This window comes from Setaria italica, chromosome VII (assembly GCF_000263155.2).
Source record: "Setaria italica strain Yugu1 chromosome VII, Setaria_italica_v2.0, whole genome shotgun sequence".
Classification (NCBI taxonomy): domain Eukaryota; kingdom Viridiplantae; phylum Streptophyta; class Magnoliopsida; order Poales; family Poaceae; genus Setaria; species Setaria italica.
Window position 1 is genome coordinate 28,971,807 of NC_028456.1, and position 23,895 is coordinate 28,995,701.

Below are 23,895 nucleotides of genomic sequence, written 5' to 3' on the forward strand. Positions count from 1 at the left end.
TTTTCGAAGTGATCCTGTATCAGCATGGCTTTCTCCTCATGCTTTAAAGCCCAGCCAGCTCCTTGCTTGAGCCTTTGTATGTGGTTCCTTCGCCTTCTAGCATTTACTTTACGGTGGAAAAAATTTGTGTTTGCGTCCCCCAGCTTGAGATTTGTTATCCGCGATGCTTGCCTTTTCCTGGCTCTTTCAACCACAGCCCATCCCAACACTCTACGTTGTAGCTTATGCCTTAGGTTGATTTCAGCAGGGGAAAGTGCTCTGTGTTCTTGCGCCATGTCGAGCCTCATAATGATGTCTGAAGCCATTAACAGTTGCATCTTTGCATCCGAGCAGAAGCTCTTACTCCATTCTCTTAGGCTCCTCGCCACAGCACCAAGGTTGTGGTAGAGCCGGTGGAAAGGTAAGCTTGTGGTGGAGCCGGTGGAAAGGTTCATGGTGGTCAGTAGGCGCATTCCAGACGGACTGGACGGTCTCGATGAAGCGTGGCATCTTGGGCCAATAATTTTCAAATTTGAAAGTACGTGGTCTTCGCGGTCCATTTTGGTCTGTAAGAAGTAGAGGGCAATAATCCGAGTGCGTCGTGGATAGAGCGTGAAGGACATGCGTCCCAAAGCAGGCATCCCATTCCGCGTTACCGAAGAGGCGGTCTAATTTAACAAGAGTTGGATTTTGTTGCTCGTTGCTCCAGGTGAACTTTCTATTCTGCAAATGTATCTCTTGTAGTTCGCAGTCACTCAGCGCTTCACGGAATTGCGCCATCAGTTGCCGGTTAAGGTTGGAATTGTTCTTGTCTGTGGCCTTGTAGATTAGGTTGAAATCTCCTAAAATCAACCATTTTGTTCCCCTTGTTGGAGTTATGGATCTCATCTCTTATAGGAACGCGATTTTGCGGTTGTATCTCGATGGGCCGTAGACATTGGAAAGGCGGAAGGAAGTGCCACATTCATGAAGTGTTATCGTCGCAGAGAGGTGAAATTTCCCAATCGTTACTTCTGAAACTTCTACATAGTTGTCGTTCCAGAGGAGCAGTAGGCCTCCTCTATTGCCAAGTACCCATGTGGCCGGCTTGTAAGTGTATCCAGCCATTCTGTGGCCGCCCAGATATGATGCGCAGTGGGAGCTAACTTCACGTAGCTTTGTTTCTTGTAAACACGCTATGTGACAGAAAGTATTTGCAATGACCTGAGCCTGTTGGTTAAGTCCTCGAACATTCCAACAGAGCAACTCCATATCAGAACATTAGGAACGCCGGCCAAATCAGAAAAGGCCAAAAGGTCGAGCAAAGTCTATTCAGAATTGGTAATCAAGTATTCAAGTGGAATCATTCCCAGCAGTTTGCAGCATACAATTCTTTCCATTCTCCAACGGAAAAAGATGCATCATCCGTGACTTTAGCTAGCTATCCTTGATAAACTGTGGCACGCAAGACGTGTCTGCGACATAGCAGCAGCGTTCCTGGCATGCACATCCTAGCACAGCACTACAACAGAGGATTGGTTCAAGGTCAACCGAAAAGACCTCTTCCTTGAGAACCGAGTGGTATTACAAGTACAATATACAAGGGCATACATCTACAGTTCAGAAGAACCTCTCCATGAGTTCAGAATCCGACAACAGTTCTTTCAATCCAATAAATTTGCTATACTGCAAGGTAATCCAACCAACAGCAGATACATATGCGACAAGAAGGCAGGCACGCTTCAGCCGGCTAGCAAATACCCTGATGCTATGCTTCCTCACGGCCCACCTGACGGCAGCAAGCAATAATCCAAAGAAGCCTCTAAATAAGACGGTAATGATCATCGAACTCAACATGCCAAGCACAACACCTGCTGCTACATATCCAAGCATTCGTTCTGAACTGAAATCTTCTGACGTGTATGACTTTGAAAACCTGTAATATTGTTATGGAAAGTCAGCAAAAGGAAATGGAAAACAAATGCAGTATCCATCTAAATGAGAACAAGTAACCATTTTGTAATAATACATATGTGAAAGTAATTAGTGTAGGTCTAGAAAGAACATAAATAAGTTGCTAGTATCATTTAAAATATATTGAAAGTGCAGTACGGACATAACTGACTTTGTCTATCTCATCAAGTAACAAATTAGAAAAGAACCAGGAAGAAATCCGCGCAATAATCTAGCAACAGATTACACGATTCTAGCTATCTAAGTTTCATTGGGTGGTATTTAGATTAGCTCAATATTGTCATATGTTGCAGTGCCAAGTAGCTGACAAGCAAGATTTTCGGAGAGCATAATACTCACAGTGTAAGTATCCTTTTGAGAATCTCCCTTGTTGAAGGTTCCTCAGCAGAACAATTGAATAGCTTGTCCGAGTGAATATCAGCCTTGTTACTACCTAGTGTATATCTGCAGCTGTACGATTCATTGACCTACAAATGAAGGAGGTCAAGAAGCAACACTGAGGAAATGACAGTTGACAGCTGAACATGATACAAGCAAAAGGTGGCAGAATAATTGAAGATTCGCATAAAAACAGGAGAAATCATTAAAGAACTTATGATGTTTTAGGACATAGGAAGTAGATACTACATGTTACAAGGAACTAGATAACTCATAGTAAAATACCTTGAACTTTGATGTTGTCGACCATGCAGCACCAAAATCAGGTCGACAATTATGAGGAAGAGCCTCCTTCGGGGTCTCTGCCACAGCATAAGATAGTTGGCCAGAAAAATATTCTGTGTATTCAACCTACAATCCAATCCACAACACAAATGAAAACAGGTCAACTAAACACATTCCACAAGCCTTCATGAATATTAAAACCATGATAAAACATGAAACAGGCTATGCAAAACTGAAAATTGGTGCATAACATGTCAACATGTAAAGAAATTTTGCCTTTTTCTGCGTATTTTCAAGCTTTTTAAGCAAATTAGAAAGTATGCATAACATATAAACCTAGTTAACAAAATAGAGTACTGTACAGGCTAAATCTAGAGGAACTGAGTGCGGTAATGGTCTTAACTATACCCAGTTAACATTAGACTCAACGTGTAAAATTTAGCCAATCACAGCTTTGGCATTTTTAGAAGGTTGACTGGAGATGCAACATAGTCCATGGAAGTACATTATAGCACAAATTCTCACCTGGAAAACTGAAGCCCAGTAGTAGTCATCATGGCAGCGGAATCTTCTCTTACTCGATGGGTAAAAGACATGCTTAGCTCTATAGTTCAATAATCCAAGCTCACAAACTTTTGATGACCTGATGTCAACGCCTACAATGTAGTACCAGCAAACACATCAAGCACAAATAGTAGATATATATCAAGAGTAAAAATTTAATCTAAACAATTGAAAGGCTAAGCAAGCACATTATAAGCATACTAGATGTGGTACAATGAAATTTATCAAAATTTAATAGAAGGATACTAGTCGTGCATCACAATTCACAAGCTAACATAGCAAGTTCACACCATCTGAACTGTGTGAAATCAGACGAATGATAAAACATTATGTACATCACAAATAGACTAGGCTTGAACTTGCAGTTAGATCTTGGAGCTTATCACCAGAGCAGCTAATCTGTGGTATTAATTTCACCAACCTTAACAAATCACTAAAAGCTGCAGCTATCTTACTATTACTAATTGGAGGCTCCTTTTGAAGCCTCCAGGTGAAGCCACCTAGGATTCCTAGGTGGACACTCTAGAAAAAGAGAGAAATCCTAGAAATTCTCACAAAAAAGCAAAACATCTGACCATCAATCGATGAAATAAATCGGGAATGGAGTAGCGACTCACCAGTGGAGAGGATGCGGCAGGTGGAGGGCATGGAGACGGATGCAGTGGATGAGAGGCCACCAAGCGCGAGCCCAGCGAGCCCGACGAGGAAGGAGAAGAGGAACGAGGCCGCGATGGGGAAGGCCACCCCGAGGGCGCCACGGAGAGCAGACCTAGGTCGCCGCTGGCTCCGCTCCTCTGGTTGTGCCCCCTCGACCACAGGGGGCCGCGGCGAGGGTGCTGGCGGATCCATCACGTGGACGGATGATCCATCCTCGGATGCCGGCGATCGCCGGACGCCGGCGATGGGGGAGGTTGTGGGGAGGGGACGGTTGGTAGAGAGGACAGCCACTGTGGACCTGTGGTTTACTTGGGCTTTGGTGGCTGCGACTTGCAAGAGTATTTTGGGCCGTAGGTGGAATGGGCTAGCATGCCCACATAGCGTATGTCCCGCTGGACGGACATTTCTCCTTTAATCTTTGAAATTTTTTATTCTAACCCTTCTTAATCTAAAATTAAAAAAATATACCAACTAATATTTACAAGAAGTAGCCCTTCTGTTCGCATCAAAAGCCGCGACGTGATTAATATGGCGGTCGCGCCAAAGCATATGATGCGACCGGCCCTCCACACCGGCACAGCGCGCGTGGGGAGGACGACCTGAACGCTAACGTTGCGATGCTGAGTCGCGTCACATGCTTTGGTGTGACTCGATCTTATACATACCGCGTCGGCACTCCTTTTCTTTCTCCTCACTTCCTTTCCCCTTCCAACCCTAGCCCAAGTTCTCTCCCTCCTATGTGACCCTCCTCCTCCCCCTCTAGATCCACTCCGTTCCTTACAGAGGATTGGCTCGAAGCAAAAAAAAACATGCTGACTTCAAATCAATCAGGACAATGTGACATCTCCCACTTTTGTTCTAATGAGTCCAAGTTTGTTCAAGTTGCCGTGAGGACTGTCAACCGGATTGGCTTGAAGCCTTGAACTGCCAATATCACGACTTCACGAGTCAGTCGTTGCCTCTGTACATCCTTATCCCAATTTCCCTTCAAATCGGTACTTCATTCATCTTATTGAATCCTAACCGTGCTCTAGAGTTTAGAGAACATGAACATCTACATTCCTGCATTACTCAGAAACCCCACCACCATCTGCCATCATATATTTTCACCCACAACAAAATGAGGACTACTTACATAAACCCAAGCAAGAAAATGGACAAAGTTTAAACCAATTTAACCGACGGAAGGAACCAAAATCTGCATAACAAGGTAACTGAATGAGAGAGTAAGCACGTATCCACCTAGATACCCAAGTTGAACCAACGAAGCTCCATGTACACGCTTAGCCAAAGCCAAGTAGCATCACCTGTTTCTTTCACCCTTCACACTCTTTTCGCCACGTATAGCGGTATTATCTCCCTAATATCTAATATCCCCCCAACACGTTTGATTATCCCATCAGAGCCTGCAATTTTGCATTGATTTCTCTGTCGTCTCTCGCTACAGAAACTCCGCTTGTATCCTCTGTTTGTTCTGCTCCCACCACACCTTGGCCCTCTCCTCGCCGAACCTCTCCCGGCTGCAATGCGACACCAAACGGAAAACATGCATGAGGTGTGCGATCAAGAAGGATCGAATCCATGATGATTTTCGCAAGTCGTCCATGATTACTGATCAGTGGCATACCTGAAACGGATGCGGCGGAGCTCGCGGGAGCCGTCGCCGAGCTCGCGGATGGTGAGGCACACGCCCGGCTCGATCTCCTCGATCCACTCCATCGCTTCCAGGTCGCTCACGTTGCTGAGCGACACGGAGGCCTCGTCCCGGGACGAGGTGGTGGCGCGCGACGGGTCGTAGAACGAGGCCGCCCCGCCGCCCATCGCCGACGTGCCGGCAGCCGCCGCCGCGGAGTTGAGCATGTTGAAGTGGTGCGCCCAGACGTGGTCCGACGGGTCGGGCACGGCCGCGGACGGGTAGTACGCCGCCCTGGTGGACGGCGCGGCCGCGTACGGCGCCGCAGGCGTGGACCCCGGCGTTCCCTTGCACGACGCGCTCCGGGCGATCGGCTCTTTGCTCGCCGCCGCCGGAGCAGGAGGAGGTGGAGGAGGCAGCGCCGTTGTGATCGGGCTGCCCCTGCTCGTCGAGCCGCCATGGGAGTAGGACGACTCTCTCTGCGTGCATCGGCAACAACTTTTCACGTTGACATGGCGCTGCGATGATCAATTCAAGTGAACGAAGGATGCGCGCGTGTACCGACCAGCACGGAGTCGTCGACGGAGGACATCGGGGTGGAGCACCCCTGCTGCCGGCCGCTGAACGTCAGCACGTTGTAGAGCTCCACGATGCGGTCGTAGTTCTCGCCCCACCACCGCTGCGCCTCCCACTTGTTGAACATCTCCCGGCTACGCACGCACGCAGGCACAAAAGGGCGCGGCAACAAGGACACTTACGAGTTAGTCGCAAGAATCAATGATCACCTGATGCCGGTCACACAGCAAGCCGAACAAGGAAATTAAACAGTGATGAGAATTATAGCGACAGCACCTGAAGCGGATACGTTTGAGATCGTTGCCGCCGCCGGGGATGCTGCCGAAGGTGATCTGGACGCCGGGCTCCACCTGCGCCGTCCACTCCCTGGGCACATCATCAGCCTCCTCCACAGCGACGTCGGCGGCCGCCTCACCCTCTGCGCTCGGGATCCAGCCGCTACCGCCGGGGCTCTTGCCTACTTGCCTCTTGGTCACGTCCAACGTATCCTTGCCGCCTGCCGCTGCCAATCCGGTCCTGGGGTAATAGTCCTCGCCGGGAACCTTGCTCGCCGCCGGCGTGAAGCTGGTGTCGTCGATGAAGCCGGGGTAGGGGCGGCGGTAGCTACCCCCACCGCTCCTGAACGACGACGGGGTCCTGCCCGCCCCCTTGTAGTGATGATGCTTGCTGGAGCCGGTGAACTTGAGGAGCACCATGTCCTTGAGCTGAAGACAGCACATTGCATCGTGCGAGCCGAGTTAGCCACCACTCACTCAGAGTCTCACAGAGCCATATCATGGGTCAGAGCAGCGAATAAGTGTAACTCACGTAAGCACTGACTCGAACTAGCATATAAGTAGCTATCAAGTATCAAAGTATAGTGTACACTGTATACATATGTGAAAAACATATACCCAGTTCTGAAATGTAAATCGTCTTAGTTTTTTTTCTGAATCAAACTTTCTTCTAACTTTAACCAAACTGTATATAGAAAAAAAAAACATCAATGCAACATCTACAACGCATCAAATTATTCTCATTGAATTTAAGATAAAATATGTCATGACAGTGTATTTAATTTATTTGATACTGTAGATGAAATTTTACAAATTTAGTCAAAATTAAAAAAGATTGACTTAGAACAAACTTAATCGACCTAAGTACACGTAGAATTGCTAAGAACATAGCCTAAAAAGGAATGTTCTCCTACTACTGAACGAATCTTGCATGAGTATGTAGGTAGGTACGTACGTATGTACGGCTTTTGAGGTTTGCACATGACCAAGAAGGATGCTTGTTGACTAATATCTTCGTAACATGGCTATCGCCTAGCTAATGATGGAGCACTCAACAAAGCATACCCGTAACGCACACGCTTAAATCGAAGCAGCTACCAGTACACGCTGATTAGGCCGAACACGGCTACAGATAGAGAATTAGAGATAGAACTGCAAGTCTGCATTCCAATGGGACAGAGGACCACTCTAGCTTAGGGACACACAGGACGGTAGCAAGCAAATCTTTACCCTTTTGTCTGCAACAAGGAACCATGCCGTGCCACAGTCTCATGCATGCAAGGATTGCGGCCTCAAAGGCGCGTCTCATAATGGCAGCCACGCAGCAGCAAATGGCCATGGGCCATGGCCCCCCCTCCTGCGTGCTGAGCCGCTGCAGTTGTGCAACGCGTGCATGTGTGTTGTGCGTTGCGTGCGCCTCCGGAAAGACAGCGGCAGATCACAGATGCCTTCTCGGCCTTGGGTCGCCGCGGCACGGCGCGGCATGATCAGCGCTGCGTGTCTGCGTGGCCCGGGCTGCGCGGCCGGCCGGCCGGCAGGGGGAGGCCCAGGCGGCCGGGCCCTGGCTGGGGTGGGTCGCGTAGCCAGCAGGCCGAGGACCACGCGGCGCCGGGCTTTATTCGATGGCGAGCGAATGCCGAGAGCGAAAGCAAATCCCACCAGTCCCAGGTTACGTTGAAGTTGCAGCAGATACAGGAAAACACAAAAGAACACGGCCGCGGCATGGCTTTCCACGAGGGAAAACGGCAGCCGTGGCGTGATCCCCAGTTCCAGGGCGGGGCGCACACAGCGCGCGCCGTCACAGTGGCGGCAGGCCCGCAGCATAGCCCTGGGCCCTGGCCTTTTCCTTTCGGGCAAAGGGAATGAATGAGTGGTCGCGGCGACCAGCGATCGCCGCCGGTGGCGCGGGACTGGCTAGTGAATAAAGCGTAGGGGAATGTTTGGGAGCGAACTCAAATCCGGCGTAGGCAAAGGCTGCTGGCACCAAGCTGCAAAGGCGCCAAGGGGACGGTGACCGGCTTTATCTTGGGTTGCCGATGAGGCAGGCATGCAGGCAGGCAGGCGAGGGACGCCGTGAGCACGTCCTGCTTAGGCCGCGTTAAAGGGATAGGGATGGATTGATCGCTGTCACCCTCATCTCGCGCTGCGCTTTTGGGCGTGCATGGTTTAGCAACAGTCATATCGCTGCAGCAAATAAAGCTTGACAGAACAGCTGCTCTGTTCAAACACAGGGGTCTCCCTGTCCAGGCAGCGGCATGCATGCCGTCAGACTCAGAGCTCATCGATCTGGCTTCGAGTGTACTGTGACACGTACGTACAAAGGTGGATAGCTAGAGGCTGGCGCCGTGACACAGGAGCTCGTGGCTCAGCTGCAGCCTACTGCTGGGACATGGACAATGACGATGCATGTGGGATCGAGGACCTTCGAAGACGACGACGGCGAGGTAGCTGGGCGCGTGACCGGAACGGAACGGTTGAGGGTGACGTGTAGGCGTTCAATTGATGGCGGCTGCGTGGGGCGGCGGAACTACTCCTACGACTCGGCACTGAACGCTAGCGCCAAGTTAGGATGCGTGCAGAGAAGACAGCCAGGGAGTCGTCGTCGCGATGGCGTCCCTTGTCGTCTCATGCGCCCTCATCAACCACCCGCCCTTTTGGATGTATCGGCGCCTTCCCCTGCAGAGTTGGACTAGGTGGAATTCAATTCGGTCGCGACACGGCCCGGCGCCGGCCGCACGGCGTCCCGTGGCCTGCCCTGACCTGCTTCTGCTTGCTTGGGCAAATTCCTAGCTAGCCGCAGGTTAGCACAGTGCGCAGCAGGCCACGGTGTGCATAGCTCGTGACAGAGCGTGATAGCAGCAGGCGTTTCAAAACAGTATTGTGCTACACGTACGTATGGTAGCAGCAACATGTACTATAGCTGAGATAAAAAAAAAACCATGTACCATAGCTAGTAGAGAAGAGATTGATAGATAGAGGGATGGGTACCTGTGAGGTGAGAGACTTGACGGCATCTTTGCCGTTAGGCGTGGCAGCGGCACGGGAGCCGTCCTCCCCGCCTCCCTTGGAGGAGCACGCGATGCATGCCAGCATCTTCAGTTTCCGCTACTGCTAGTCACGCTGCTCTCTCTCTCTCTCTCTCTCTCTCTCAGTAGTGTTTCCTGGCCGTAGATCGATCGCGCTGCAGCCTGCAAACAGCAAAAGGAGGAGTAACTGAAGATAGCCCATGCAGCCAGTAGAAGTGGAATTGTAGAGACGCGTCCGCGTAATCTTCACGGTGAACGCATGCATGCAATTGATGGATCCATGGTCAAACTCGAACCAAGACAAAAACTAGCGCGTCCTAGAGATACTGAATGATACTGTGAACTAATGCAGCACGCAGGACCTGCATGCAGGCCATTTGTATGTCAGTGTGTCTAGCAACACAACACTACTATTCAAACTTGCCCTGCTTGCATCGATCATTGCACATAGGTAGAAGTACAACGACAAGTACTGTGACTGCGCACTATCACTGTATCACTATACTGAGTAGCACAACAGTGTAACAGGCTAACACAGCACCGGCCAGTGATGACCACGCACGGTGACCTCAAGCCGAGCCGAGAGCAGTACTGCACGCACCTGTGCGTGGACAAGGCCTCTGTGTGTCACGCACCGGCAAAGGCATCAGCCTTGTCCCGTCCAGGAGGCAACCCCAACTGTGCAGATGCGAGCTAGGCCGCGCTAGGGACCGGACCAGAGCTTGCATGCAGTTCCGCCGGCGCTAAACGGGGGCAGATCAGATCAGAATCAGATATCGACCGACCGCGAGGGGCATAAACAAATGAAAGCGAAGCGAGCAAGCAACCCATGCCGATGGCAGTGTATCATCAGCCTACACACACGCTGTTCCGAAACAGTAGAGGCACTATGCGATGCAGGCCATGGGCAGATGCAACAACTGTTTCTGTAGCTTCTCATCCGCGAGGCTGCATGCACGCCTGCATGTATACGATGCACAACAGCGGCAGGTTAAATACTCCACAGCGTGGATGCCGGGCAGCGAAGCTTCTGATGTTTTGTTTATGCCCGCGTGTAATCTAGCGGCCTTGCCTTGCCTGCCTGTACGCGGGCGCGGGGTGCCCCAAGAGTTCAAGGGCCAGGCAAGCACCACGCTGGACAGGCGGGTATGGGGAAGACTCCAAGCGACACCAACAGCAGCAGCAAGGCGCTCGCCGCACGAGGTGGCGTCGACAGTCTCAGTCGCAGTCTATGGTGCTGGGTCCCGCGCTCGTCCCCGAGATCAACGTATTGCCTGGACTTTATTGATCTCCTCCGTTCCCAGTCGCCGGCCAGCCGGCCCGGCCCGGGCCCCGTTAAAGCGCCCTACCGGCCAGTGAGCGAGGATCGTCGACTGGCTGCAGGGTGGGACCTGGCTAAGATCTACTACCAGCGGTTTTAGGACTTCCCCTCCTTTTTAGAAAAAAAAAACTTGAATTTTGAAACGTTTTTCAGTCCGTTGAACCTTAAAACATGCATGCGGATATACTACTTTTTTCTCAAAGAAAAAAGGAACATGCAGATATACTACTATACTAGTGCAAGCCTACTGATGCAGTATGTTGTATGGATCTGCCCGATCGATCGATCGATGTATCCGGCTTCTGCCTGCAATGCCAACCAACCTTAAACCCACGAAATGAATGTGGGTCCTTTGGCCAGGTGACAATTGAATACGAGAGGGGAGAGGGAGAGGGATATGCATTGATGGAGTTATAGCATACTCCGCGGCCGGCGACGGCGAGATACTTACAGCCAGGTAGTAACTGACAGCCACAGGCTAGGGAGTGTCCGCGGCGGCAGCGTCCGCGAAGTTACCCGCCGTGCAAACAGTGTGCGGCGGCCACACCCGCGCCGCGCCGCGCCGCACCACCAGCGGTTTGCCGGCCGCGTCTTCCTCCTCGAACGCGATCGGCCAAAACGATCTAAAAAATTATCGGAGGTATCACCACCCATTACCCAACCAGAGAGAATCACGAAATGCCCGGCTTCCCCGGCTCAACCCTGAACTGGGGGTAGAGTGGGCTTCAACTTGTAACCAAAGCATGCAGCCAAGAAAACAGCAAAAAAAAAAGGAGAGAAAACAACAGAAAGAGATAGAGAGAGAGAAAAAGAAATGGCGTGGGACGACTTACTATGGTGTCCAGTTGTGTGTCGATCTTGAGCGCCCAAGAACAACAGCGACGACGACCAAAGTCAAGCCATGGAGCTGAAACGGAGAGGATGAAAGGGAAAGATTTGGATTTGGTTCAGAACAAAAGCCACACTTGCAAGTTAGACCCAAGAGGTCATGGGTGAATCCATCCAAGCAAGCAAAGCTGGAACGACACGACGACTTACCAGCGGAAGAAGGAAGGAATCCACGTCGTTCCCGTCGGATGGGATCTCCACGGCGAGAAGGGAGAGAAGCGGCACGGGCGCGGTGGAGCGAGAGGAGGGAGGGAATGGGCGAATGGCGGCCTCGTGCGCTCGGCTGCGCTGCAGCTGCAGCCTCCCTTTTAAGCTGCGTCCTCTCCCTTGCGTGCGTCGAGGCTGTGACGCTGGCAGCCGGATTGCAGCCAGTCAGTCGGTTTGTTTGGTTTGGTTTTTGCAGCCTGTTCTCGTGCTAGTTAGTCCTTATGAATGTTGAATGGCTGCTACTGCTAGACTATATTACCTCGAGATAAAAAGACTGTTGCCTGTTGCCTGCAGCCTCTCAGTCTAGCTGAGCAATACAAGACTCGGTTTTTTTTCATACCACACAAATAATTTTGAATTATCAAAAATTGACACTGTTACCGAGCTTAGCCAATACCCAAGTATATGTATCAGCGTGGCACCAACAACAAACGTTACTAAACTTCACCAATGCTATGGCCTACGTATTAGTGTGGCGTCAAACATCGGCAGTTACCAAGCTTAGCCAATGCCACACTGTGCTAGGCAATCGCTCACCTTGAACGCACATATATAATTTTTTATCATAAGCGTTGCATTGGATCATCTGGTTACACCACCATTCCGTGTTGACTACAATATAGAATATTTATCGTTAGCGCGACATTGGCTTATTGTGTTAGCCAATCACTTCATTTTGCCAACATAGCATGTTTGCCATATGCTTAGCAAACACCAAGTTGTCGGATCCATCACTATGCCACAGAAAGCTCTTTGGGGCGCAGGCCACCTATGTGTCGACATAGTTCATCAAAGTTGTATTCTAGCTCAATTGTCGTGCTTAATCTTCTTCAACGTCTTTGTCGCAATCCTATAAAATTGGACCCACAAGGCTGGAAAGAATCCTTACTAGACGACAATGAAATGATAGTGCCAGTGAGTCACTGGCAGAATTAAAAAACTTTTAATCGGGGTGTTAAATCTAATTCAACCCTATTGTATCTATCCCTTGGATGGTAAAATAATATCGCAACTCCATACGAAGGCATAGACCAATAAAACTAAAACAATGGGATGAGAAAAATTAAGAACTCCATATTCTTGAGCTCATTTGAGGTGATGGATTACTCACCACGACTTGAGTGGTGGACAACCAATATTTTTTCAAGGTTTCATGTCTTCGGCTATATTGAATACTTGGAGTCACTAGGTAGGCTAGGTCATGCTACGTTGAAACTTGTTTCGTCATTCCTTGGCATTTCGCCGGGTAGGCAATGTAATGGATTTAAAGGAGATAACCTTTGTTGCCTTATACCTTTGAAAATAACTTGCTCGATTTTCATGGACGGGTTTGTAAAACTGGATTTTTAAGCATTCCTACAACCCTGGTAGTATCACATAAGGCTTCCACCCCCTTCCAAAAATAGAATATATGTGGATTTTCTTAGATAGAAGAGAATCAAATTATATGTTTCTAAATCGAAGTGTGTTTGCGAAGGTGTACTTTACAAGTGACCAAAATATACAACCATTTCTTCATCTATTTGTTACTGTAGTAATAAAATCTGACCTCGACTCGTTACAGCCATGTTGTCATCATAAAAAATTATATAGCAATGAATATTTTGAAAAGCAAGAACTTGCATCCAAAATGTTTGTTATGCATCCATGGACATACTAACGCGTCATGTATTGCTGAGTACCACTACTCAATATTCATTGAAACAAACATTACAAAGAATCTGTTAGAGGAGTAATAGATATGGATTGCCACGTAGTAGCGTGTGTTGGAGACCCTTTTGTTTGTTTTGGAGGTGTGACTCACCTGGCATGCTTTTTACTAGATGGGAGGGGAAGTAGACATTGAAGAACACATCATTAACCCTATCTGCTGTGTTAGTAAACAAAAGCAGTCCAACAATGGCAACTAAATTTGTCACCTTACAATTCGTGTTCCAACAAAATACAGCTGAAGGTTTGGCACTTGCATTTGCATCCAAATACACTCAATGCTTTTACGCCTCGTGGTCGTACGCTCCAACCGCACTTCTGTCGGGGACACACGTTCCCTTTCGTTTTGTTGCAAGTATTCTTCTTACAAACTGTTCAATACACGATTTAACCCACTCATTTAGCACTTTGACTTCTAGAACTCTTGAACGGGAGGAGAGAGGGACAGGGCAGCGGAGTGGACCTCAGCCGTCGGATCGTTCGCTCCCCGTACGGTCATTGCCAGTGCAAAAGCCGCAGACCATATGTGTGGGCACGAAGAACTGTGGGTCCATTGAGATCGCCGCCGTTCGATCTGGGGCGTGTGGCGAGTTCACGTCTTGACGGCTTCACCTGAGCCCGGACCCACCGAAGAAGGATTCGGTGTGGGGGTGGCAGCCGTGTGGGCTGGGCTGTCCCCACCTCACCTGAGCCTATGATAGAGTTGTAACGTTACGCCGTGGGCCCCGGCCGTAGCGATGGCGGAGCGTAGGAGAGCATGCGCCCGTGGCCGTGGCATCATCCTGCCTGGCTTCTGTGACCTGACGGTGAGGAGGGGGATAGGCCGTCGTACTCGTCTCCACGTCAACGGGCTTCCGTGACGGCGAGCGGAATGCTGGTCGTCCGAGGCGCTACGTGCATGCGGGCATGAACATACGATTTACGAACTGGACAGTTCGGGAAATCTCGTTGTTGCCGTCTGCAATGGAGTGACCGTTTTTTTCTTGGCATTGCAAAATGCAGCTCGTTTACTTCAGAAAAGATGCAGCTCGTCATTAATTTTTGCTTCCATGAACGAACGAAACATTCGACTTTGTTAAGTGTTTTTTTCCCCATTGCTAAAATGGATACGATTAGCAAGCGCCACTGCTCCTGTAAAAAGAAGCATTTTTTATGTAGTAAGTACATTGGCAGCACTGATCCCTACTGATTACCGAAGCAGCGCTGAGGAAAGGCTACTAGTCTAATCCGTTCGAGTTCGACGAGCCGTCGCACACATCTGATCTGATCAGTTAGATTCCCACTTAAATGCACGAGCCTACGACGCATGTACTCTCGTGCGCCATTGGCTCCAACATTTTTTAAGTGAACTTGTCGTCCCGGCTGCATGCTCATGTCATGTGCTCGATCACAAGACAAATAGACAATATTTGGGACCCTTCTTTCCTGTACGGCGTCGCAGGCCGCCGCTGCAAACGTGTAATGCCCCTACAGGGACCGAGCAGGCTGGACGGCGCTTCGTCCAGAACTCCAGATACTGCTTGACCGTGACCAACGACCCAAGACAAAAAGGAACGAAAAACCATAAAAAATAGTCCAGAAATAGTATTTCCACATCGCTTTCTGCTTTCGTCCAGTCAGCAGAGAGAGCTCAGCGTTCGAAAAGGCCACGGTGAATATTTGGGCCGTGGTGGTCTAGTCTTGGTGGCGTGCATGGTTTCCGGAGAAAGGTCGAGGGAATGAAGTAAAGCATATACTTGTGTGCCAACGTTGGGACGACAGAGCAAAAGCTAAAGATGAAAGGTGGCAATGTGACTGAATGATAGTTTCTTGAGAAGGCAAAAAGGAGCAGCTCGCGTTGCATTGCATTATCACCGCACGGCATCATCATCAGTTTCTGAGTTTAATTTCCCCCTCTAATAACCTCTGCGCCACTGCAATCACGAAATGGTAAGTTTTCAGAGGAAAAGGAACAGACAAACAAATACTACTCTTCCCAGGTGGAGGATCGATCCCGAGTTCACAACTCCCCAACCCCAAACAGAAATGTTTTGTGATCCCGACAAGCATCGCGACTCGCGAGCAGGCAGGCGAAAGCAGATTCCCCAGTCAGAGACACCGAGACCGAGCCGGCAGATCGATCACCTCGCACAGGCGGCCGGCCGGCCTGCCACGGGGCCGACGCATGCTGGGGGGGGGGGGGGGGGGTGGGGGGGGGGGGGGGGCCTAGCACGGCCATTCGCCCGCCCCGCATTTTGATGCCGTCGCCATCCAATCCAATACAAGCAGCGAGGAGCGAGCCCCCCACCCAGCACACGGGTGGCCGGGCGTGGGCGGGCACACCGCGTACGGCTACCCGGCTCGGCGCGCGCCCCGGCGCCGCGGGGCGCGGTCAAATTGGCAAATCAGGCGCGTCAGTGCCGGGTACGGATGGACCTCGCCGCGCGCGTCGGGTTCCACGGCGATTTGGATCGTGCCGGGCGGGCAGGCGCGCAGAGCGCAGGCGAGACCGCGAGAGCGAGTTTGGCCTTCTGCCCAGCCGCGCCGGCAAGCGGCAACGGCCGAGAGCGGCTGACTGGCAGAGCGGGGGCAGGCGCACCATGCATGCAGCGAGATGCAATGCGATGCAAGCAAGCGCGGCCAGGGCCAGTGATCCAGCTGAGACACGCTGCGTGCATGCCGTGGTCGCAACTTTTGATGCGTCGTACGTAGGCCGGGGCTACGTACCCTGGCTCGGTCTGCTTCTGGAGCCTAGCACCCTCGTAGCCCCCTGTGCCGAGCTTTGACTCCAGCGGCCGCTGGGCATCTAGCTCCCTGCTCTCCTCTCCGCTACTACCAACTGCTGTAGCCACCCGGCGTCTAGCGCCTCGCCAGTCGCCACGGATCGGATCGATCGGGACGGAGTTTCTGGTAGTACCTCCTGACGGCGCCCGGATGGGGGTAGGCCGGTAGGGTACTGGACCGCGCTATTGGAGGCTGGAAAGTAGATGTGCATCGACGCGTCATGCCATGCATGCCCCTGGTTGGCCGTGTTTGTTCTCTCTGTTTTCGCGCTCGGCGATGCGGCGCCAAAGGGAAGCGGATCGGGGCCGAAAACGACTAGACGTCGCGGTGGAGGCGCGTGTTGTTGGTGGAGCGGACAAATCGAGGTTTTTTCTCGGTGACCAGAAAGCAGGGGACGCGAGGCCGGGCGGAGATCCTTGTGGCTGCCCGGAAAGGAGGCGTGGCGAGAGCAGCGAGGCGAGGGAGATAAAGCTCCCCGCGCGGCGGCACGTTGCGACGAGCCCGAGCGGTGTGCGTGGGTGGGGGCTGGAGCTGGGCTGGAGCCTGGAGGGATGGCCGGATGGGTCGCGCGCCGCGCGTGGGTGCTGCCGCCGGGTGGATGGAATGGTGGTGGATCACGTTGCCGGGAGCAGCCTTTGGCAAAAGGCCACTCGAGTCCAGTCCAGCTCAATCGAGTCGTGTTGGCTCGCTCGGCGGCCGCGCGCGCGCGCGCGCGTTCCCAGCGGGACTGGACTGACTGTTGCCACGAGCGTGACTGATTGGAGTCCACTCGTGCCGTCGTCCGGCCGGTCCAGAGCGCCCCACCCGGCGTCCCCCAGGTGCCGTGATGACACGCATTTGAGCACGAGACAGGCATGCACATGTCTAAAGGGGTATTTGGGAACACACTATTAAAGTTTAACATCTATCATATCGGATGTTTCGATGCTAATTAGGAGTACTAAAAATAAGCTAATTATAAAACTAATTGCACAGATGAAGTATAATTCGCGAGACGAATCTATTAAGCCCAATTAGTCCATGATTTGACAATGTGGTGCTACAGATAACCATTTACTAATGATGGATTAATTAGGCTTAATAGATTCGTCTCACGAATTAGCATAAGGCTCTGCAATTAGTTTTATAATTAGCTCATGTTTAGTCCTCCTAATTAGCATCCTAACATTTGATGTGACACTGTTAGAGTTTAGCACCTCGTATCAAACCGACGTCGCCTCAGGCCGCGCGCACGCGCGTCTCGTTCGCGCGCCTTTTCCCTCGCGACGCGAGCGAGGCTGCCCGGCTTTGCGTCTTGGCCAAACGACGCGCGCGCTAGGTCGATCCACGCCGTACCACCGGAGGATCAGCTGTAATCCCTCCGGCCGTGCTCCTTAGATCGCGCTCGCAGCCTTTGGGCGAGAGTGACCTCGCTAATGAACACCACAGCCGGCAGCAGCAGCCATGGACCATGGCACCTGATGTGCTGGAGTGCTTGTTCCCTTTGTGTGTTTTCTTAATGACTTTGCCCGATTGCTCTGCGATCCACTGGCACGGGCGTCAAATCGGTCGCGCCATTTTTGAGGGGGTACTTCCCCCTGCGAGAAGTGCTGACGGCTTGATGATGGCCGATGCAGCATTGACCGTGTCAGGCGACACGCACGGCCCTGGGAGCGAAGCGAAAGTCGCTGCTGCGCGCACCCGTGTCGCTCGCTTTCGCGTCGCTTAACTACACCACTTCGATCATCTTTCCCTTTCCCCTGCCACAAAAGTACCTCAGCTCCCGTACGCGCGTGCTTCAAAAGGGGGCAGCGCCGGCCCAGTCGTATCGCTGCGAGCATCAGTAGCGGGGGCCGTCAATGCGAGCGTGCATGCATGAAGACGACTGGACCGTGCACTCGCGGTGGATCGACGCAGCTTCTTTTTTTCATCGAGAAGACGTGTATGGCGCTCAGGTAGTCAGGTGGTGGCAGGTCTGCCATAGCCACTCAGGCACTCAGCGGCGTTGGCCGTGTCTCTTCAGAATTGCAGATTCACAAAACTGGACACATATCGGTCGGCACTTGCGCGGCACAAGCAGCATAGCACGGGGACAAGTAGTGCAGTGATGCTACTGGTGTTACTGGTGTCATGGTGCGCCAGTGTCAAGTCATCCCGTGCTATTGTCTCCACTGCCCGGCAAGGGCTCTGGGAAACCGGGAGTCTGGGACATGTACTCTTTGAGAGATTTCTTGCTCAGCGATGGATGCTGAAATCGGCATGTACCTGCCTGTAGCCTGTAGGTGGGAGATGCAGGCATTGGGTGGGTACGAACCAAAACTTGCTGAACCATCTCTAGATCGTTCCACTATCTATCAAGCACAAACTGCAGTATTTACAGCAACCAACTTCTTGCATGGAAACTGAACAAAACGTGGAGGGAAGCAGTCAAACAGACAAAAATCCGGAAAAAAAGTTTCTCCAGCGAACTGGATAAATGATTAGATATTTAGATTACAAACAAATGGGGGCTCATACAGAGATCAAGGACAAGAATAATGGGTTATCTCCGCATACAAAACTTGGATATTTTTTTCCATTACATGATAAGGAATTCAAATAGATAGAAGAAAAAAAAGACTTCTGTGTAGCATTTTTGTGTGTACGTATGATTATGGAGAGGAGGTATTGACACGGAAGAAGACATCGTCAGTGCAATGGATTTTCTTACAGATTACTTCAAGTACCATACAAGGATTCAGCTGGAGACATCGTCCTGAAGAAAACCACTTGAATAATAGATCTACGTACCAAAGTTGTGTCAAATGTTACATATAACAGCCAAAAGAATCATCAAACCCATACAATCTAGCACGCTAGTCTCAAGCTATTTTACAAAGTCATACTCCATTCCTAATATGGGATTCCTCAGTTGTCTTCGGAAAAAAAAAAGTGTACTATCGTGTGCTGACAACATTACAACGGATCCCATTACAGCATCACCACAGATGATTCGGATGATTGCTATAGACGTGCAGGATTGGCAGAAAAGTAAACTTCCATACGGAGGAACTGTTTACCATGAATCGTGCTGCCGGGAAACATATTATGAAATAAAGAGATCCATTCAATTAACTGATGTATTATGTTCTGTAACTGTGTATGGAGGTCTAGGGAGAAACAGTGCCTTTGCTAACTGTGGTACAAAAAATGGGTCAACCTGACAAAACAAGCAGGATAATATCAACAGAAGCTAGAACAGTCAATTGGTGCAGTGTAGGGGATAACCACATACCTCGGATAAATAGTGGTTAAAAGACTATGCACAGAAGGGGGACAGATGCATCAATCGATTGGATGCTTGTCTGTTTGCCTGGTGGTGTATTGGGCTGAAATAAGAAGCAAGGACAGGAACGCACTTGCCACGAATATAGCATCAAACCAGCGGTGGTAGAAGTCAAATTGGATATCACCACCCAAAACATCAGTAATGATCACCCTGAGCACAAATGCATTAACAGACATAAATTATGTTGATGGAACTTGATCATGATTGAAAGTTTCAAACTATGAAACATAAAAGACATCAAAAGAAGCATAGCATCATTTCATTCAACAAGGTTATTCTTAAGGGGCCCAGAAAGCCAGAATCGCTTTATTTGTGACATCAATTGTTAAATTGACATATTTACTGTTCTTTAAATCTTCATATAAACTATCACATTTTAAACATCACTTCCTGATCGTACTGGATTTTAAAAACGTAGTCAGGGATCATTACTGCAAATATAAAATGAAAATCAAGCTAAATTAATGCAACATGTTCAGTTATGGAATACCTATATTCATTTGCCAGGCTTTTCCTTATAAGAAGAATGGAAGATATGAAGTACATGCCCATAATCTCTGATAGGAAAAGAACAACATTGGTTGTCGAGCCACTCCCAACCCTAGAGACAGCAAAGAAGAACTGCACATAAAATGAGACACGACAGCTCAAGTTTAGAATAGATGCTAAATACAAGAGAAATCAAGACCCCAGATCAATGGATGGCACCATAAAGTCATAAAACAGAAGTAGCATGCACAAATTATACTCACCTTCATAACATTTGCCAAGAAACCTCGAACAGATATGACAACCAACATTCCGATGAACATCAAAGATATGTACTGCAAGTACAAGGCAGAAGCAGGACAATGTCAGAAACTCGATGAAAAAACAAGGCAATCCAATATTACATATAAGAAGAACAGAACGAGTCATTCATATTCTATCTATATAAAGTATACTGCATACAGGCAGTTCGAAATTCATTTTACAATTATTTAAGCTTCAGTACACTTACCTGCGATAAAAGTGCAACATCAATGCCAATGTCAAAATGCCTCAGGAAAATCGTTATTGTCATTGTTACAGGATCAACAGAGCCTGACTGCGAGAAATAAAATGTAGGTAAAATAATTAAAATGTTCATGGATTGAAAAATAGAAGGACTTGGATGTAGATCCACAAACGCCATGAAGTTCGTACCTCCTTAAAGACTACACTCTGCAAGGACTGCAAAAGAAAAGTAATACACTTGAGGTTAATTCACAAGTGCGATGTGCGAACATAAGACTGAAAACAAGGTTCCATAAAATAAAATAATCTTTGCAGCAAAATGGTTGAGCTAGATACAGCTGTTCCAAAATGGAGTGATTAAACAGGTAATAATGGTGGTTTGTTTCATGACTGTCATGGACTTAAGATACATGAAATACGATGATTTGATGATGCGTAAATCAAAATAATACATGCAAGATTATGTATAATGCAATTTAGAGTAATACCTTAAGCATCTTATAAACAGAATAGCGAACCTAAGACTGAAAACAAGGTTCCATAAAACAATCTTTGCAGCAAAATGGTTGAGCTAGATACAACTGTTCCAAAATGGAGTGATTAAACAGGTACTAATGGTGGTTTTTTTCATGACTGTCATGGACTTATGGTACATGAAAGACGATGATTAAACCGGTACTAATGGTGGTTTTTTCTCATGACTGTCATGGACTTGTGGTACATGAAAGACGATGATTTGATGACGTGTCAATCAAAATAATACATGCAAGATTATGTATATTGCAATTTTCAGAAATACCTTAAGCATCTTATAAACACAATACACTGACAAAGCATATCCAAGTAGATTCTGAAGATGCCCTCTCCATGTTCGGGAATATGCAGCAGCTATCTGCAAAGCAAATGTAGACCACAGAAACACTTAGATTAATTAGCCTAAGAAAGATCTGCTGCAAGAAAACATGCCCAATAGTCGCTACTGTCATATGACATGCAACATGCAAAGGACTGCAATGTTAGCAACTTATTCTCCCTGAACACTTACGAGAGGTCAAGAGACATGGCAAAAAGAAAAAGAGTAAAAACAGTCATGTTATAAGCTTATAGGACACAAAACAAGAAAATAACCCATCTACATGCGAAGAGACAGTGAAGTTGTATTAGAATGTTTTTTTTACTGGGATTTTACGGCATAGAGTAGTAACAGCTACCTCACTTATTAATCACCGAATACTTATGAAAGCATCAATACCAATATCAAATGAGAATTGCAGCTACTAGATGATTTGTCTGATAAACAACATAAGGTTGAGAAAGTAGTTGCGTGTATCCCAATAACTAGTAGAAAATGTTATCATCGATCGTACATGACACACTAAAAAATACCTTAGCTTGACGGAGTTCATATATCTCAAGAAACAGCTGTTTGGAAAGCTCTTCCAGTGCCTGGACTTCTGCTTCTAAGTTCTTTATATCTACAAGATTGATCTGGGAATTAATGCTTATCACCAGCAAATAAACACATAAAGCAAACAGAAGAAGGAAACAAGGATACAAATACCCTGCTCAGTTTGATCTTCCTGCACAGATCGAACAACTGTTCCCACTATACGCTTCAGAAACGATCTGGCCTTTAGCTTCTGCATGTAAATGTCTGTATTCAATCATGCTGTACATGTATACATCAAACAATAAAAGAGTATGCCACTAGAAAGTTGCAACCCTAAGTTTGTTATGACTTTTTCCATTGCGTGTTAGTTAGAGTGAACTTTTGCTCCTTCGATGCCACTAAATGATCACATAACAAAATACGTAGTTAAATCTTTTAATTTCTAACATTTTGTACCTAGAGTATATTCCAATGTTAACCCAGTGTGAAGATTGGATTCTTTTCTCTGAAACATAAGGCAGTGAGTAGTGAAATAAGTACCTCCTCGGATCCTTGAATCCTCTCCATTTCCATTTGGGACAAAATAATTTTCTTTTTCTTAGCAGTACATGACTCGATGGATTGCATCAGCTGCCGTTCCAAAGTTTTGATGTCTGTTTCATCAATTTCCCTGCAAATCATGATTGTTAAAATGACCAGCATAACAACGCAAAGATTTTAATCAGAAGTGAAAATATAATGTTGATGAAAGATATGCTCCAAACCTGATGAACAGCGACAGATAACTGTATGGCAGATTGACGGCACCAAAACCAGAAAGAACAGCCATGACAGACACTCCTATAACACCAATCCTACTGACCAGCTGTGGCATTGTAAAAAAGCCTGCAAGATGAGCAAGGAAGTCAAACCCAATGACACAACTAGGTCCGAATTAAGCAACAAACAGTTGGCTAGCATATAATGAGTCAGAGCTAGAAATCCTCAGCTGTACGAATTAGTACTATCAATAATAACATTGTAGGTTTGCAACGTCAGACCTTTCTCAGGTGAAGGCATGGGGAAGTGAATCCCCATGCGCCAGAATCCGTAGAGGAATACCAGTAGGAAGAGCGCCGCGACAAGCCACGCCCGCTCTCTTCTCACCCCTGCAACCACCAACCGAACCGATCAGCCGATCAGGACAGCCACACACCGCACAGAGGCAGACAGCAATCGAGGCAATGGGAGATTGATTTAGGGCCGGAACCTGAGTTGCGGAGCAGCAGGTAGCAGTGGTAGTAGGGGAGGACGAAGACGAGGAGGAGGATGAGGCAGAAGAGGTCGAGGTGCCAGTTGAGGAAGCGCGCGTGCTTGGAGAGGACGGGGAGGATCTCGAAGAGGACGAGCTGGAAGAGGTTGCAGGAGAAGGCGAAGACGAGGCCGAAGAGGATCTGCACCAGCACCCGCCGCTCCTCGTACTCCTTGTACAGCCGCCGGTTCAGGAACCACAGCCCCGCCCAGCCCAGCCCCACCAGCGACGAGCCCACCACCGCGCCCTCGTAGACCACGGTGCCCCACCCCATCGCTCCTCGCTATTCCTCGCGCGCCGCGGCTTCCCGGAGCGGAGCCGGCTGCCGCGACGGTGGCCGGCGAGAGGGGGGTTTCGGTCGGAGTCGGATCTCGTTGGAATGGGAAGGAGGCGTCGGCTAGACTCTGCCGGTGGCGTCTCCCCCACCGGGAACCCCTGCCGCGGTGTTGCGCTCGCTCTTCGTGGGCCGGGCTGTATTTTAAGCCTAATGGACAGCGGTTAAGTAACTGCAACTTTGCAAGGCCTTTTTGCGTGCCCGTGTTCCTTTCTTATGGGACCTGGGCCTAATGGAGGCCCATCTATGTTTTAGTGGACTCGGTGGACCGACCCAACAAGATGGGACCAGGCTCTTGTGGTGCTGTGGTCCATGCCGCCGTGTTGTCGTCTGAGTGAGAGTCGTCGTCACTGGGCCAAGTT

At 49.1% G+C, this 23,895-nt stretch overlaps 3 protein-coding genes across 6 annotated transcripts; all 3 read right to left on the minus strand.

The window, feature by feature from the left end:
- Nucleotides 1–1,257: 1,257 nt before the first annotated feature.
- On the minus strand, nt 1,258–4,132 carry LOC101770779. The gene is made up of 5 exons (XM_004976629.4): nt 3,777–4,132; nt 3,121–3,251; nt 2,596–2,721; nt 2,272–2,399; nt 1,258–1,894 (listed from the first exon to the last, which is right to left on the minus strand). Exons 1-5 carry the CDS (start codon nt 4,006–4,008, stop codon nt 1,579–1,581), a joined length of 933 nt encoding a protein of 310 aa, XP_004976686.1. The 5' UTR covers nt 4,009–4,132; the 3' UTR covers nt 1,258–1,578.
- Nucleotides 4,133–4,883: 751 nt separating this feature from the next.
- LOC101771163 (protein Brevis radix-like 2) lies at nt 4,884–11,916 on the minus strand. 2 transcript variants are annotated; one of them, XM_004976630.3, is made up of 8 exons: nt 11,686–11,916; nt 11,481–11,554; nt 11,099–11,270; nt 9,289–9,488; nt 6,302–6,729; nt 6,015–6,159; nt 5,444–5,928; nt 4,884–5,336 (listed from the first exon to the last, which is right to left on the minus strand). In XM_004976630.3, the coding sequence occupies exons 4-8, from the start codon at nt 9,391–9,393 to the stop codon at nt 5,258–5,260; spliced, it is 1,242 nt and encodes a 413-aa protein (XP_004976687.1). In that variant the 5' UTR covers nt 9,394–9,488; nt 11,099–11,270; nt 11,481–11,554; nt 11,686–11,916; the 3' UTR covers nt 4,884–5,257. The 2 variants fall into 2 exon arrangements, with proteins under 2 accessions (XP_004976687.1, XP_022683875.1); XM_022828140.1 differs by lacking the exon at nt 11,099–11,270.
- A 6,729-nt stretch (nt 11,917–18,645) lies between these two features.
- On the minus strand, nt 18,646–23,627 carry LOC101771561 (GPCR-type G protein COLD1). 3 transcript variants are annotated; one of them, XM_012847210.2, is made up of 13 exons: nt 23,158–23,627; nt 22,949–23,056; nt 22,673–22,793; nt 22,449–22,578; nt 22,080–22,158; nt 21,905–21,993; nt 21,318–21,410; nt 20,708–20,734; nt 20,523–20,609; nt 20,275–20,346; nt 20,013–20,143; nt 19,469–19,672; nt 18,646–18,949 (listed from the first exon to the last, which is right to left on the minus strand). In XM_012847210.2, the coding sequence occupies exons 1-12, from the start codon at nt 23,471–23,473 to the stop codon at nt 19,519–19,521; spliced, it is 1,407 nt and encodes a 468-aa protein (XP_012702664.1). In that variant the 5' UTR covers nt 23,474–23,627; the 3' UTR covers nt 18,646–18,949; nt 19,469–19,518. The 3 variants fall into 3 exon arrangements, with proteins under 3 accessions (XP_012702664.1, XP_012702663.1, XP_012702662.1); XM_012847209.2 differs by having other exon boundaries at nt 18,646–18,976; XM_012847208.2 differs by having other exon boundaries at nt 18,664–19,393; nt 23,158–23,625.
- Nucleotides 23,628–23,895: the final 268 nt, after the last annotated feature.

Bases quoted from the DNA above. Each gene is read 5' to 3' on its own strand.
- LOC101771163 (XM_022828140.1), bottom strand. From the start codon at position 9,393: ATGCTGGCATGCATCGCGTGCTCCTCCAAGGGAGGCGGGGAGGACGGC. The intron at 6,160-6,301 runs GTGCTGTCGCTA...GTGCGTGCGTAG, and splicing joins CTCAAACGTATCCGCTTCAG to CCGGGAGATGTTCAACAAGT. The intron at 5,337-5,443 runs GTATGCCACTGA...GTCGCATTGCAG, and splicing joins CTCCGCCGCATCCGTTTCAG to CCGGGAGAGGTTCGGCGAGG.
- LOC101771561 (XM_012847210.2), bottom strand. From the start codon at position 23,473: ATGGGGTGGGGCACCGTGGTCTACGAGGGCGCGGTGGTGGGCTCGTCG. The intron at 21,411-21,904 runs GTATTTTTTAGT...TTTGCTTTGCAG, and splicing joins ATGAACTCCGTCAAGCTAAG to ATAGCTGCTGCATATTCCCG. The intron at 20,144-20,274 runs GTGAGTATAATT...TTTTATGTGCAG, and splicing joins TCTTGGCAAATGTTATGAAG to TTCTTCTTTGCTGTCTCTAG.
- LOC101770779 (XM_004976629.4), bottom strand. From the start codon at position 4,008: ATGGATCCGCCAGCACCCTCGCCGCGGCCCCCTGTGGTCGAGGGGGCA. The intron at 3,252-3,776 runs GTGAGTCGCTAC...ACTACATTGTAG, and splicing joins CTGCCGCATCCTCTCCACTG to GCGTTGACATCAGGTCATCA. The intron at 2,722-3,120 runs GTGAGAATTTGT...ATTGGATTGTAG, and splicing joins ACTGGGCTTCAGTTTTCCAG to GTTGAATACACAGAATATTT.